Source organism: Fringilla coelebs (genome assembly GCF_963513975.1).
Source record: "Fringilla coelebs genome assembly, chromosome: 1".
Classification (NCBI taxonomy): domain Eukaryota; kingdom Metazoa; phylum Chordata; class Aves; order Passeriformes; family Fringillidae; genus Fringilla; species Fringilla coelebs.
The window spans coordinates 153138631-153152969 of NC_140028.1; the positions used below are offsets into that span (position 1 = coordinate 153138631).

General features: G+C 64.7%; 2 protein-coding genes across 3 annotated transcripts; both read right to left on the bottom strand.

The window, feature by feature from the left end:
- Window positions 1-424: 424 nt before the first annotated feature.
- On the bottom strand, window positions 425-10141 carry FASTK (Fas activated serine/threonine kinase). 2 transcript variants are annotated; one of them, XM_084219197.1, is made up of 11 exons: window positions 10013-10141; window positions 9096-9699; window positions 6462-6932; window positions 5699-5847; window positions 5297-5513; window positions 4842-5001; window positions 3807-3898; window positions 2930-3554; window positions 2508-2622; window positions 1079-1195; window positions 425-707 (listed from the first exon to the last, which is right to left on the bottom strand). In XM_084219197.1, the coding sequence occupies exons 2-11, from the start codon at window positions 9652-9654 to the stop codon at window positions 621-623; spliced, it is 2592 nt and encodes an 863-aa protein (XP_084075323.1). In that variant the 5' UTR covers window positions 9655-9699; window positions 10013-10141; the 3' UTR covers window positions 425-620. The 2 variants fall into 2 exon arrangements, with proteins under 2 accessions (XP_084075323.1, XP_084075324.1); XM_084219198.1 differs by lacking the exon at window positions 1079-1195.
- Window positions 10142-10388: 247 nt separating this feature from the next.
- On the bottom strand, window positions 10389-12327 carry TMUB1 (transmembrane and ubiquitin like domain containing 1). The gene is made up of 2 exons (XM_084211591.1): window positions 11829-12327; window positions 10389-11350 (listed from the first exon to the last, which is right to left on the bottom strand). The coding sequence occupies exons 1-2, from the start codon at window positions 12200-12202 to the stop codon at window positions 10996-10998; spliced, it is 729 nt and encodes a 242-aa protein (XP_084067717.1). The 5' UTR covers window positions 12203-12327; the 3' UTR covers window positions 10389-10995.
- Window positions 12328-14339: the final 2012 nt, after the last annotated feature.

The following is a 14339-nucleotide window of genomic DNA, read 5'->3' on the forward strand; positions in this document are numbered from 1 at the left end:
CACGATCCACCGCAGCCCCCCGGGGCCCCAGAAGGGCCAGGCCCAGGCCAGGCCCAACAGCCACACTGGGGACACAGGGACAGCCCCCAGTGCCAGGCCAGGCCCAACAGCCACGCTGGGGACACAGGGACAGCCCCCAGTGCCAGGCCAGGCCCAACAGCCACACTGGGGACACAGGGACAGCCCCCACCCAGTGCCAACAGCCGCACTGGGGACACAGGGACAGCCCCCAGTGCCAGGCCAGGCCCAACAGCCACACTGGGGACACAGGGACAGCCCCCAGTGCCAGGCCAGGCCCAACAGCAGCAACAGACCAGGCTGAGGTGGCAGAGCCAGGGCAGGGGGGCCATGAGGGACCTTCCCCAGTAACTCCCCCCACCCCCCGGCACCCCCCAAGTCACACCCAAGCCCCCCATAACGGCAATAAATAATCTCACACTCCCCCAGCCCCACAGCAGGAGCAGTGCCCACAGCCTGGCCCCACAGCCTGGCTCCCCAAGATGGGGAGCATCTCCATATCCCCCTGACCCCCCGGGATGGGGGGCAGCTCCGTATCCCCCTGCACAGGGGAAGGGGCTGGCAGCACCCACCTGGCCCCCCACACCCCCCGGATCCGTCCCTCAGAAGCGCAGCTCCCTCAGCTTCTGCCGCAGGTAGTGCTTGGCCTCCTCGATGCCACTCACCTTCTCCAGCTCCGTGTAGGGCAGCTGTGAGGGGACAGGCATGATGTTAGAGTGGTGACAGCACGTCTGGCCCCACTGTATCCCCAGTACCTCCAGCCCCCGCCCCCACTCAGCCTTCTGTGGTGGTGGGAAGAAGAACCAGGATGCAGATCCCTCCCTGGAGGAGGAGGGCACGGACAGAAAGTGTGGACACTGGCACGGCAAGTGCAGACAATGCCCAGCTCCATGCTCGCCCAGCCTCAGCTCAGCCCTGGACAAGTGCTGCCGGCACACGGAGGGAGGAACCTCGAGCCTCACCCCACCCTCGAGCCCCTGCCAGCACCCTCCATGAAAGGTGACAGGGGACTGGGGGGGCTGCAAACCCCCCGAGCCCTGAGGGCACCAGCAGCACTCACAGAGCAGGACTGAGGGTCATTGGGACCCATGCTCCAGCCACTGGCAGCACAGGGGAGGAATAAAGCTTCCAACGGGTGGAGTGCCTCAGCCCACAGGTGAGAGCTAGGGGTGTTCACCTGGAAAAAGAAGGCTCTGGGGAGACCCTTTAGAGCCCCTTCCAGTGCCTAAAGGGGCTCCAAGAGAGTTGGAAAGGGACTTAGGTCAAGAGCCTGAAGGGACAAAACAATGGGGAATGGCTTCCCACTGCCAGAGACAAGGCTGGAGGGGATATTGGGAAGGAATTCCTGGCTGAGAGGGAGAGGAGGCCCTGGCACTGGGTGCCCAGAGAAGTTGTGGCTGCCCCTGGAAGCGTCTCAGGCCAGGTTGGACACTGGGGCTTGGAACAGCCTGGGATAGTTGAAGGTGCTCCTGCCCATGGCAGGGGCTGGCACTGGATGGGCTTTAAGGTCCTTTCAGCTGGGTCCCTGCTGTGCCTTCTGCCCTGGCCAGCCCAGCCCAGCCCAAACAACAGCTCAAGGGAGAGCTGGCCCTGCTCCCAGCCCAGCTACGCTGCTGGAAAGCTCGCAGGTGATTCCTCAGCAGTCACAGGACTCTGCAGCTCTGCACAAACACGGGGCTCTGGGCTGCTGAGCTCTAGGATGAGGGAGCTGTGGCTGGCACAGCCTGGTGGCAACAGGGAGTGAAACTGTTTGGGAATGGCTGTGGGATGGCACGGTGGAGGCACTGCTGCAATCCTGGTCCTCTCTGCAGCTCAAGAGTGAACAGGACAGAGGGCTCACTTCCAGTGCTATTTTTCCCAGAAAGACTCATCCTCAGGCTAAAACCACCCACAGAGAAGCATGTGGGAGCTGCACATCCCAAACCAACACATGCAGTTTGCCAAAGGAGCTGCACACCTGAGGGCTCTCCCAGTCCCAGCACTCGGCAGGGAACACCTGGGGCTAGAACAGGGCAGGCAGGGCTCTGGCACAGAAGGTGAACCACCCTCCCTCCTGCACCCTTGGCACATGGGACCACAGGTCACCACACGTGGCCCCAAGCGTGTCTCCCCCACCCGATTTCACCCTGAGGCCCCACACCCGATGCCGCAACAGTGGCTGTGTCTGCCAGCCTGGGCTGAACACCCTCCCCTTCCCCTTCCCCTTCCCCTCACTCAGGTCAGGTCTTAGCTCACAGGACAGACTGTCTCTTGTCTCTGCTTTCCATCAGGGCTGGTGTCACCCACCAGCTGCATGGAAAAAGTCCTGCATGGGGTGGGGGAGGGCAAGGAGACATGAGGATGAGTCATCCCTGCTTCCCCTCACAGGGACAGGAGTGTTTACATTGGGGATGCCAGGTCCCGGCCCATCCTTCCAGGGGGATGCCAGCTCTGAGCCCATCACCCCCTGTGTTCCCTGGCCCCCAGGAGGCAGGGGCAGCCCCCCTTACCTGCACCAAACAGTATCCCAGCAGCCGCAGGTGCCGGTCCCGCATGGCCCGGGAGCCCACCAGGATGTCGGAGTTCTGGCAGTAGTGCCACTTGTCATTGACCGACAGCACCACCCTGCACAGGGGACAGCAGGGAGTGCAGCGTCACCCCATGGCACAGTATCACCCCACCCATGGACCCTGCCCCCAGCACAGTGGCAGCTGAAGAGCAGCACCCAGCCGAGCCCAGACCCTGCTGGTGGCAGGGACAGCCATATGCAGCACCCAGCGCAGCGGGCACATGGGTCTGTGGGTGCCCCATGGCACCGGGCAGGAAGGGGCCAGGGCTGAGTGTCTCAGCGAGCAGGAGCCAGGGCAGTGCCACGGTGGCTGTCCAGCTGGAAGAGACCACGGACACACCCGGGATTTGGCCCTGCCCGTACCTCTGGATCTCCTCGGCTCCCTGCGGCCCTTCGCCCGACCCCCGCTTGGGGCTGGGCCGGCACGGTGAGGGCGGGGGGCCGGCGTCCTCGCTAGCTGGAGGGCTCCGCTCCTCAGGCTGCTCCTGGGCCTGCTCCCCCTGGAAGCAGCCGTGCTCTTGGCCAGGGCAGCCGGTGGCCTCCTCCTCCTCCTCCTCCAGGATTTTGCCGATGGGGAACTGGAAGAGCGAGGCGGTGGAGGTGCGGGGGGAGCAGTCGGGGGTGCCGGGTGGCGGCGCCGAGAGGCACTCGGAGGGGCTGCTGAGCGTGGAGCTGCCCGGGCTGGCCAGGGACGGCTCCTTGCTCAGCCCGCAGTAATAGTCCGAGGGTGGCTGGAAGCAGGGCCCCCCCGGGGCCGGGCAGAGCGCCGGCAGGAACCGCCCGGCCCGGCCGCTCTCCCGGGGGCCTGGGGGGCTGCTGGGCGTCTCTGCAGCAAACGGGGCAAAGTCCTGCAAATCTGAGGTGAGGGCGAGGACGCTGGACCGCAGGGACATGGTGACGGGGGATGTGGCTGGGGGTGCCCTGGAAGCTGCTGGAACACGTGAAAGAGGCAGCACTGTGCCTGAGCGGTTGATCCACAGCAGGAAGTCTGCAGGAGAGAGAACAGGGATCAGCTACTGCTGGGACACTGCTCGGGAACTCTGTGCCCCAGCTGGGACTCTAAACCAGCAGAGACACAGGGGAACCCCCCTTCTGTAGTGGGAGGGCTCAGGGAGCTTTGTCCCAAAGGCAGTGTCACAGGGCAGGCAGTGACAAAGCAGCCAGAGCTCATTCTGCCCCACATGACCTCCCATCCCCAGCCCCCCAGTGTCACCTGGCAGCCCACAGCCTGGGGAGTTACCTGTGCAGTACCCAGGAGGCAGCACCTCGTCCTGCCGGTAGCATTCCTCCCCCACCAGCTGTCGCAGAGCCTCGGCCACCAGCCCCTTGTAGCTGCAAGGAGGGGACAATCAGGGGGGCACAACAGGGGCTGGCATGTCCCCCCAGCACTGTTGGTGCTGAGTACATCGACGTGGAGATGGAAACTCCCAGGAGTGGGATGCACAGGCCTGGAGTTTTGGGCTCTGCTGTTGAGAGTCCAGAGGGGATGGGCTCCAGTTCCTTTTGCAGGAAAGCTCCTCACAGTATTGGGACACCAAAAGCCCCCAAAAGGGCTGGCTAGGCCTGGCAGCACTGCCAGGGCATGGGGGAGTCCCCATCTCTGAGCCACATGGATATGGCCATCTGGGACATGGTCAGTGGTGGCCTTAGCAGTGCTGGGGGACAGGTGGGCTCAGGGGCTAGGTGACCCAGCATTGTTATGACATCTTCATCCAGATGTGCAGTTCCTTCATACAAAAACCCTTCTTCCTCCTGTGCCCAGGTCCTGCTGGGGAAATGGGATGTGCAGGGTGCATTTCCATCATCTAATTTTTTGCTCTCCTCATTGTCAATCTGAAAGCCTTCACCTATATGGCAGTCTCCTGACTTCCTGTACATCCTGCTTCCAGCAGGTGGTATCCCCCAAAATGCTTGGGGTGTGGTGAGGCTGGAGTGGCACAGAGAGGGCACTGACTGAGAATGCTTTGGGAAGGGAGCCTCTGCATCCAGCTTCTGCCCCCCACTATTGGTATCTCTGGCTGGACTTGGAGGCCCTTCCAAACCAGTTATCCCTGTATGAATATCACCTCTTTTCCACTGAGGTTTCTGCAGCTTTCTCAACCCAAATAATTCTGCAATTTTAAATGCCTCTGTGATTCTAGAGCGCTACCCCACAGGCTTTGGAGCTGCCACAGGGGCCTTCATCCCAGCACCCTGTGGGATCCTGCCAGAGCAGGTGACACACCCCCGTCTCCCACAGCAAGGCACAGCAGGGGCGCTCCCCCTCGCCCCTCACCTGTACTTTCTGTTGGCCTCGTCGGCAGTCAGGGCGTGCTCGAACATGAGGACGCGGTAGCGCGGGTCCAGGCGGGGGCCGCTGTACTCGCGGAACTCCAGCTCCACGGCCGCATCCAGCAGCGACAGGTACCGGCGCACGATCAGCGCGTAGGGGCTGCCTGCGGGGCGGCACGCATGGAGCCCACGCCACGGGCACCGCTGCCCAGCCGTGCCACCAGAGCACCCTGGCAGTGCAGGGGCTGCCTGCGGGGCAGCACGCACGGAGCCCACGCCACGGGCACCCCTGCCCAGCTGTGCCACCAGAGCACCCTGGCAGCGCAGGGGCTGCCTGCGGGGTGGCACGCATGGAGCCCACCACCACGGGCACCCCTTGCCCAGCCGCGCTGCAGGGACCACCCCTGCCCCAGCTGAGGCTCTGCCAGCTGGGAGCACCCTGGCAACGGCCCCACGTACTCATGACATTGGTGATGAAGCCTGGGGAGAAGACCTGGTGCAGGACAGTCTGCGGGAAGTGGCTGAGCTGGAACATGGACATGAGGATGTTGACGGTGGCCAGTGGGGAGCTGCCAGCCTTCTGCTCCAAAATGGCCTCCAGCTTGGGGAAGAGCTCGCCATGGTTGGAGGGGCGGTAGTTCATCCGGCTGAAGGGAAACACCAACTTCTGGATCACCTATGGCAAGAGAGGCGTGTGGGGCCGCGCTGGGACAAGGGACAGGTTGGGGCCACCTGCCCAGTGCCATGAAAAGACGGATGCTCAGAACCCACCGGGACTGGGGCATGGCCCCTGGTCCCCTGGAATGGAAGGGCCGTGGCTCCTCTGCCCAGGTGTGCCCACAGACGGAGGGGAGTGCTCACCTTGCTGTCGAGCTGCTCGCTGCGCTTCAGCAGGAAGTTGGCGATGGTGTCGAGCAGCCGCGGCTCACGCAGGCGGTGCCGTGCCACGTATTTGGCAATGAGGGCCATGGTGTAGGGGGTCAGGTTCTCTGCCTTCCGGGGCAGCCACTCTGCGAGCCAACACAGCGGGGAGGCCGTCATAGGGGCCAGCTCTGTCCCCAGCCCAGGTCCTCTGCAGCCACCACAGCCCAGGCAGGCGGGAGGACAGGACTGGACAGGAGTGCCAGTCCCAAAAACCTCAAAAGCCAGGCAGCTCCTAAAACCCTCAGGTACGGGTTAGGTGAGAGGCTGAGACAGATTCCTCTCATACATAGCTAGAGGGCACAGATGGAGCACAGCTGGAATGTGCACAGGTGGGGCCCTCTGCAAAACCCCACCAAAACTCTGCTGTGCCCAGCCTGGAGACACTGTGGGAAAACAGCCCCTGAAGGAATGGGGGGCTCCTGGTCCCTCCCAGGCCCTAGAGGACTGGGGGGCTCCCAGCCTGTCAAAGGGCTGGGCTGTCAGTGACAAGGGTGGCCATGACACAGGGCTCCTTCTGCTCCACTTCTGGTGCTCAGCAGGGCCCCAGCAGAGGCTGCACCACCCAAACATGTCCAGGGCCAGGGAAAGCGTCTGAGAGGCTGCCCCCAACCAAGTCAGAGGCCCCCATGTCCCCTGCCTGACCAGAGCCCTGCACTCCCAATGTGGGTGGCAACGCTGGACGCCCCCGGGCACCCCTCACCTGCCATGCTGCGAATGAAGCGCTCCTGCCGGTTCTCGTAGAAGAGCTGGGAGCTGAAGATGGCCTCCAGGGCCTTGTTGTTGGCCTCCTGGGCACAGAGGGCCAGCATTTCGTCCAGCAGCGCCAGCTCGTGCTCCCTCATGGCGCTCACCTGGCCCAGCGTGTGCCGCACCAGGCGCAGGATCTTGCGGTTGTTGATGAGCTGCTGGTCGGAGGCCGCGTGGCCCTGCAGCGCCTGCGCCCGCAGCCGGTAGTAGGAGAGCAGCAGGAACAGGGTCTGGGGGTGCCGCTCCTTTTCCAGGTGCCTCTCCAGGCTGCTGAGGCACGACTCGACCAGCGGGTGTGGGCTGGAGGGGTGCAGCCGCATCACGCTGCTGAACACCATCGACACGTCCTTCTGGTTGAAGCGGCCCAGGCGGCTGCGGGACTCGTCCTCCAGCACCCGCACAAGCGGGGACTCCCCAGGCAGCCCTGCGGGGGGACGGGCACAGGCATGGCTCAGATCCGGGCACGGCTCAGCCATGCCTCGGAGCTCGGGCAGGAGGCCACTGCCATGACAGGATGGATGTGCTGGGTCAGTGCCCAAACCAAGAAGGGGAAGGGAGGGGAAGGCAAAGCACCGGCAGAACACCAGAGCATCCGCACCACGGGAAACACTGCGGGGAGCTGCGGGTCATTCCCACCCCTCCCACTGGAATGGGAGTGCTGCAGCTCACCCGCAGGAGCAAGGTTCATTTCCTAAGTCTCAAACATCTCAAAGACAAGGAATTAATAGAATCCCAAAATTTCAGACTGTTTTGGTTTGGAAGAAATCTTAAATCCCATCCAGTTCCACACCTCTACCATAGGCAGGGACAGTTCCACTAGACCAGGCTGATCCAACCTGAAGCACTTCCAGGGGCTCTGGGCACTCAAAAAACTCACCTCAAAAAGTTCATTAAAAAGAGTTGTGGTTGGAAAACAACTGTGCCATCCCATGTGACCAAACTAAACCCTGTTTGCTCCAGCAGGGACTAATCCTTTGGCTTTTCTGACCTTCTCCTGTTTCCCAGCTCAGCTTTAGCTTGTGCTAAAGACCTGGCTCCCAGGGAAACACTTCCCTGCAGTTCAGGACGTGTTTTCCAGGCCCGGGCACAGGCTCAGTGCCTTGGCTGTCAGGAGGGATCGCCTCAGCAGAGGCAAAGAGCACCGGGGGGGCCTGGAGTTCCCCATCACCCCAGGATCTGGGCGGGCACAGGGCAGCGCAGAGCCAGTCACTGCGGGTTAATCAGAACTCAGCTGGGGGAACGAGCAGAATTGGTCTGAGCAGCCGCTTTGTTCTGTAAAAAGGCCTCAAAGAAGGCTGGAGTTTGTGTTAATGAGGGACAAGGGGGCAGAACAAAGTGGGGGGCACAGCAGAGCCGTGGGGGGCCCAGCATGGGGAGCCTAGTGAGGGCAGGCAGCCCCGGCTCAGTGTCAACAAACACCCGGCGCCGCCGGCCGGGACGGCGGGCAGGGCTGGCCCCCCCAGCCCGGCAGGGGCTCGAGTTACTGCCTCAACCACTGAGCCCTGGCCCGGCAAGGCTGCGGGGAATGGGAACAAGAATGGGATGGGGGAGCCACGGGCAGGAGGGCAGGCACCCGCCAGATCGTGGAATCCTGTAATTGTTTGGGTTGGAAGGGACCTTAAAGATCATCCAGTTACAACCTCCTGCCGTGACCAGGGACACCTTCCACTCACCAAGCTGCTCCAAGCCCCATCCAACCCGGCCTTGAACACTTCTAGGGATGGGGCAGCAACAGCTTCTCTGAGCAACTTGTGCCAGGGCCTCCCAGCCCTCACAGGGAAGAATTCCTAACCAATATCCCATTTAACCCTGCCCTCTGGCCATGGGAAACCATTCCCCCTTGTCCTGTCCCTCCAGGCCCTTGTCCAAAGTCCCTCTCCAGCTCTCAGAGCATCTCCGTGGCCTCCTCTGGGCTCACTCCATGTCTTTCTGCTGTTGGGCTTCAGAGCTGGAAGCAGCACTGCAGGTAGGGCCTCACCTGAGTGGGACAGAGGGGAAGATTCCCCCTCCTGCCCTGCTGTCCACTCCTCTTTGGATGTGGACCCCATCCCCTTCCTTGCAGCAGAACTTGCAGGGTCATGCCAGCCCACAGATGGAGGAGCCTCTGGCATGCAGCCTTCCCTGGGACACAGCCCCTCAGGATGCAGCCTCCCCAGCTCAGTAGCACCCCAAGGAAACTGCACAGGAACCCAAATACCTCAAACCCTCTCTTGTGCACAGCAACACCCGGTGACAAGGGGCTTGTGCCCTCCAAGAGTGCAGCCAAACCCGTGGTGTTCCCCATTGGTGCTCAGGTGTTTCCTGGTTTTCAGGGCTTGGAACTCAAACTGGAGCTAGACACGGCCCAGGAGTGGCTGATACATATCCTGCCAAGCAGGGCTGCTCAGCACCAACCTCCTGGTCAGCTGGGGACACTCAGCCCTGGAGGAGCAGAGCATCCCTACTGAGCTGAGGCCCCCTGCCCAGAGCCGCCAGCGGTCACAGCTCCGTCTGCCCCAAACCCAGCACTGCAGCAATGTCCAGGAGCCCGGGCTGGCCCCGGGGCAGCGCCGTGCTGCCCACCCTGTGTGACCCCGGGGAGGCTCACCCAGCGCGGCCGCCGCGTACAGGCAGTTGACGATGCTGAAGTTGTCGAACTTGGCGCAGCCGCTGACGATGGCCTGGCAGAGCACGTGGAACTCGGGCTGCTCCAGAACCTGCCCCGCGGGCCCGCGGCCGTCCCCGGCTCCCGCGGGCAGCCCCGGCTGCTGCTGCAGGAGCTGCCCCAGCTTGTGCAGCGCTATGGGGTAGTGACTGGCCGACACCTTGCCCGGGTTCTGCGTGACCCAGCGCAGCACCTCGCCCACGCTGCGCGAGCGCTCGATCAGCCGCTTCATGGTGAAGAAGGTGTCGTAGCTCATCTTCTCGTGGATGAAGTTCCAGCTCTTCCTCTTGCCGTGGGCCCGGCCCCGGCCGCCGTCCGGGTGCACGGTGGGCAGCAGCCCATGGCCGTAGGGGTCCAGGGGCAGCAGCAGCCGCGGCCTGGCCTTGCCGGCGCAGCAGCAGGCGGGGAACATCGCGGCACCGCGGCGCTCACGGGCAGCCGGGCCCCGCGGGCCCGCCCGGGTCAGAGCGCGGAGCCATGGGCACAGCAGCGGGCACAGCATGGCGGGGGCGGCGCGGCGCGGGGGGCTCCGCGGCTCCGGAGGACCCTGGGGACAGAGCGGCGGGGGCGTGACGGGGGGACCTGCGGGACGGCCGGGGCCGGCGGGGGTACGGGCGGCCGCGGGCACTCCCCCCACCCACCGGGATCCCCGCCCACGCAACTCCCCGGCACAGGGCCCGCCGCCCTGTCCGGGCCCGCGTCCCGCCCGGCACCGTGGTGCCGAGACCTCCCGTCCGCCCGGTGTCCCCCGCCCCACGGCGCCCGCCCCTCGCCCGGGCATACCCCGACCTCCACCGGCACCGGGCCCGCCCCGGTCCCCCCGGCGGGATTCCCTGCCCCCCCATCCGGCCCGGCCGTACATGGCGCTGGCGGCCGCTCGCTCCCGCCGCCACCGCCGCCGCTCAGCGCCGCCGGGACACGGACACGGGCCGGGAGCGCAGCCCCGCCGCCATCTTCCTGCGGCCCCGCCCCGCGCGCGGCACTTCCGGGGCGGGGCCGACGCGCGCTGCATGCAAATCAGCGCTGCGCCTCCGCCAATGAGCGAGAGCGCCACTGAGAGCGGGGCAGTGCCTCCAGCGCAGGCGCACTAAGGCCCTGCGGAGCGCGTGGCGGGAGGAGCCGGGCCCCGCCCCTCCCGGAGCCCCGCCCCCAGCCCGGTTGCCGGTCACACCGGGCGCCGCCACCTCCCCCGACCCGCGGCGCAGCACAGCCGGGACGCCACGGCCGGTCACAGTCTTTCCGCTTTAATCGGAACGGCGGGGGGGGGGGGGGGTGGCACCCCCCAACACAGCATTGGAACCCCGGCAGAGTGGGGAGTGCAGCCACCCCCGGCTCCGGGACCGCTTGGGGGCACAAATCCTCCCCCGGCACAGGGACCTCAGGAGCGCATCCCGCCGGCACCAGGACCCTCGGCACCCCAGGGCTCATGTCCCTCAGCAGGCACCGGGACCCCTGGGAGGGGCCAGGCCGTATTCCCACGAGGAGAAGCTCCACGGGCGGGGACACCTGCTCGGGCAGGACCGCACCCGAGGAGCTCCTGCACGCGGAGTGGCTGGGGGGATGCTCCATGCAGGGACAGGGGGCAGCAGAACTCCCCCGAGGTAGCTGAGCCCCCTCTCCCACCACAGCCTCTGTGCACAGACAGGGTGTGGGTGGGCACCTGGCCCCGTGGGGGACACAGTCCGGGGCCAGTCCCCTTCAGGTGCTGGGCAGGCCCCACGTGCCCCCGATATGCTGAGTGGGCTGAATGCAGAGCCCTCCACGTCCCACGCGGGCTGGGCAGGCTCTGAGGGTCCCGGTGGGGCTCCGGGCCCCGTGTGTCCCCGGCACGGGTGCGGCCGCGCTATCTGCGGTACATGGCGAAGGCCACGAAGGTGACGAGCAGGGTGAGGCCGGCCAGGCAGGTGGTGGCAGTGGCGGTGAAGACGTGTCGGTGCTGCAGCTGCAGGTACCAGAGCAGGGCCAGCAGCAGCACGAAGAGCGGCAGCGCCAGGCTGCCCACGCCCAGCGCGGCAGGCGCAGGGCTGCGGGGGCCGGGGCTGCCGGGGGCCGTGGGGGCCGCGCTGGGCGGGGACAGGTGGCAGTGCAGGACGCTCAGGTGGCCCAGGTGCAGCCCCGCCAGGCTCTGGGCATCGTCACGCAGCAGCTGTCCCTGGTAGATCAAGCGCACCTGCTGCTCCTGCCCCGGGAAGTAGGTCCTGCAGGAGACAGGGACAGCAGTCACTCTGCTGACAGGACAGGCCCCTCTGACCCACCTCCTGTGCCCACCCCGAGCTCTCACCCCACGTACACAGCTGAGCCTGTGTCCCCATCAGCCACCCCAAGTGTTGCCTGCCAGCTCAGTTTCTTCAGCCGCATCCTATGGGTGTGCTCACCCTGACCTCCCACACCTGTGCCTGCCCCAGCTGTCCCCTGCCGCGACAGTCCCCTCTGCCAACGCACCCACCGTGACCCTCCCGCCCTGCCCTGCCCACACACCCGAGCGTGCTTGTGCCCATCAGCCACCCCAGGTGTCCCCTGCCAGCCTGGGCTGTCCCACGGCCCTGCCAGGGACAGGCACAGCTGTTCGGGCGCGGGCCGCTTGCCCCGGGACAGCGCTGTCCCCTGCCAGGTGCTGCGGGGAGGGACCCGGGACCCCCGAGCCGGGACAAGCCGCCCCTGCCCGCACGCCCTCACCTCTTGAGCGCACCGACGGTGTCCCCGGGGCGCACCCGCGCCAGGCGCTCCGTGTCGTTCAGGAACTTGAGCCGCAGCACCAGCGTGGGCTCGGCGGGGCCCTCGGCGGTGGCCGCGGGAGGGTTCCGGTGCCGCAGCCCCTCCGCCTCATCGGAGGCCGCCGCTCCCTCGTCCGGGGCCGAGGTGGAGGCCGGGGCCGGGTTGGGGGTCGAGGCCTTTCGCTCGGCGGGGGCCGTGCTCGGGGCCGCCTCAGTCGGCGGCGCCGCGGGCTCGGGGGCGCGCGTGGAGGCCCAGGCGAGCCCCAGCACCGCGGCCACCAGCAGCAGCGCGAACAGCACCGTCACCTCATCGCCGACGCCCTCGATGAGCGCCATGGCGGTGGCAGGACCGGGAGCGCACCGGGAGAGAGTAGCAGGCGGGCGCGGGCGCGGCCTCAGCCCGCGGGGCCGCGGGGAACCGGGGCCACGGCCGCACCGGGCCGGGCTCGGGCCGCCATCGCGCCGCTTCCGGCTGGGAGCGGGGGGCGATGGGACACGTAGTCCTGGCTGTAGGCGCCATAGCGGGGCGTGGTTGCTGCGCGGTGCGCGCCGGGAGTTGTAGTCCCGGCCCGGCGGAGACGCGCCCCGTGCAGTCCCGGTTACTCCCGGTGTGATCCCAGCCCCTCCTAGACACTCCCAGTATTATTCCAGTAACCTGCAGTATTATTCCAGTTCCCAGACAGTCCCAGTGGGGTCAGTTTTACCCTAGTAGGAGCCCAGCTGCTCCAAATACGATCCCAGTTGCCGCCAGTGTGGTTTCAGTTGCTCCCAGTGTAATTCTAACCAACCCAGTTAACCCCAGGATGATGTCACCTGTCCCCAGTGTAGTTCCAGTAGCTACCAGTCACCCCCAGTATGGCTCCAGTCACTCCCAGGTTTAAATTCCTGTGGATGTATCACCTGGGGACATGGGCAGTGGTGGCTGTGGCCATGCTGAGGGTGGGTGGGCTTGGGCATCTCCGAGAGTTTTCTGCCCTCAGTGATTCTGGAGCTGTGAATTCCCAGGAGTGCCCAAAGCCACCTGCAGGCTCTGATTAAAATCTTTTAGGTGCAAAATCCTTAATTTTAGGCTAAAAATTGTTAATTTTAGGTGAAAATGTCTTAATTTTAGGCTAGAAATTGTTCATTTTAAGCGAAAGATTCTTAATTTTAATTGAAAAGTTCTTAGATTTATGTCAAAAGTTCTTACTCTTAGGTGAAGAGGTCCGGCCATGGAAATACAGCGACAGGGATGGGGGAGATGGTGACAAACTCACTTTCCCATGAAGGACAATTGTGGGTGGAAGGGAAATTCTGGGCAACAATGTCCCCTGTCCCCAGGGTGTCCCCTCCATGGGTCACTTGGTGGCGGGGCACTGACATTTCCTGGGATGACATCAGGAGGATTTTCTCCTCCATGTTATTTTTCCTGGGAAAAAAGTCAGGATGAAATCAGGATAAAGCCAGGAGGCATCAGCGTGCCAGGGGAGCCCCTTCCTGCTGAGGGGTCCTGGGTTCCCCAGGAGGGAATCCATGATTTCTGTGCGGGGATTCGGGGGGGAGCTGCCTTGGGATGGAAGGAGGGGCTGCAGGTGAGGGATGCCTGTTCCAGGTGAGGCAGGGATTCCGGTGGGGAGCTGCAGGTGAGGGATGCCCGCCCCAGGTGAGGCAGGGATTCCGGTGGGGAGCTGCAGGTGAGGGATGCCCGCCCCAGGTGAGGCAGAGCCTGTGTGAGCCGGAGCTGCCGAGGAGCCCAGCGCATCCCGGGCTGTCAGAGCAGTGGATGTGACACAGCAGCAGATTTACCATGGCTGATCCGTGCAGGCACAGAACGGGATTTATCCCCTCCTGATGCTGGAATGAGCCCGGATCCACTGCTGGAGGGGCTGTGTCTGCTCAGATTTGAGGGTTTATCCAGCGGTTCATCCCCTCCCTGATAAATCCGCTGTCTGCTTGTCACTGTGGATTTGTCTGGTTCAGCTCCCAGAGAGTGAGACTTTTCCATCCTCCCTGCCTCGATTAAGAAGCTGTTTAATATTCCCCTGAAAGTTCTTCCCCAGTACCATCCAGCCACCCGCAGTTTCCAGGAAAAAGCAGATTGTGCTCCTTAACTCTGCTGCTGAGGAACCAGGGAGCGTCGGTGTTGTGCTCTCAACACAGGGCTGCTCTGAATCCCTTGCACTTTCCAATGCTCTCCTGAAAGACTGGTGCTCTAAACTAGGGCCAGTCCTGGAGGTGGGAACCCCCTGCCCTGCCCTGTCCTGCCCTGCCCGGGCTCTGCAGGCGGCACTGGGGTGGTCCCAGGGCTCAGCAGGGTGGGGACCCCCGAGGGTGACACCCAGAGGTGTCCCAGCCCCTTCCTGCAGCTCTGCCCCGCTGGGGCTGGGCTGTGACGGGCAGCTCTGCCCTCCTGGGGCACAGGGGAACCCGGCAGTGCCCGGCCCCTGGGCTGGCTGAGCTGAGTCGGGCCTCTCCTGACAGTGCAGACCCTGAG

What these genes read in the sequence shown, in the direction of transcription:
- FASTK (XM_084219197.1), bottom strand. Translation starts at nt 9,654, where the DNA reads ATGCTGTGCCCGCTGCTGTGCCCATGGCTCCGCGCTCTGACCCGGGCG. An exon ending in GAGGCCAACAGAAAGTACAG is followed by an intron (nt 3,899 to 4,841) that starts GTGAGGGGCGAG and finishes CCCTCCTTGCAG; the next exon opens with CTACAAGGGGCTGGTGGCCG. An exon ending in GGAGCCGAGGAGATCCAGAG is followed by an intron (nt 2,623 to 2,929) that starts GTACGGGCAGGG and finishes TCCCCTGTGCAG; the next exon opens with GGTGGTGCTGTCGGTCAATG.
- TMUB1 (XM_084211591.1), bottom strand. Translation starts at nt 12,202, where the DNA reads ATGGCGCTCATCGAGGGCGTCGGCGATGAGGTGACGGTGCTGTTCGCG. An exon ending in ACCGTCGGTGCGCTCAAGAG is followed by an intron (nt 11,351 to 11,828) that starts GTGAGGGCGTGC and finishes TGTCTCCTGCAG; the next exon opens with GACCTACTTCCCGGGGCAGG.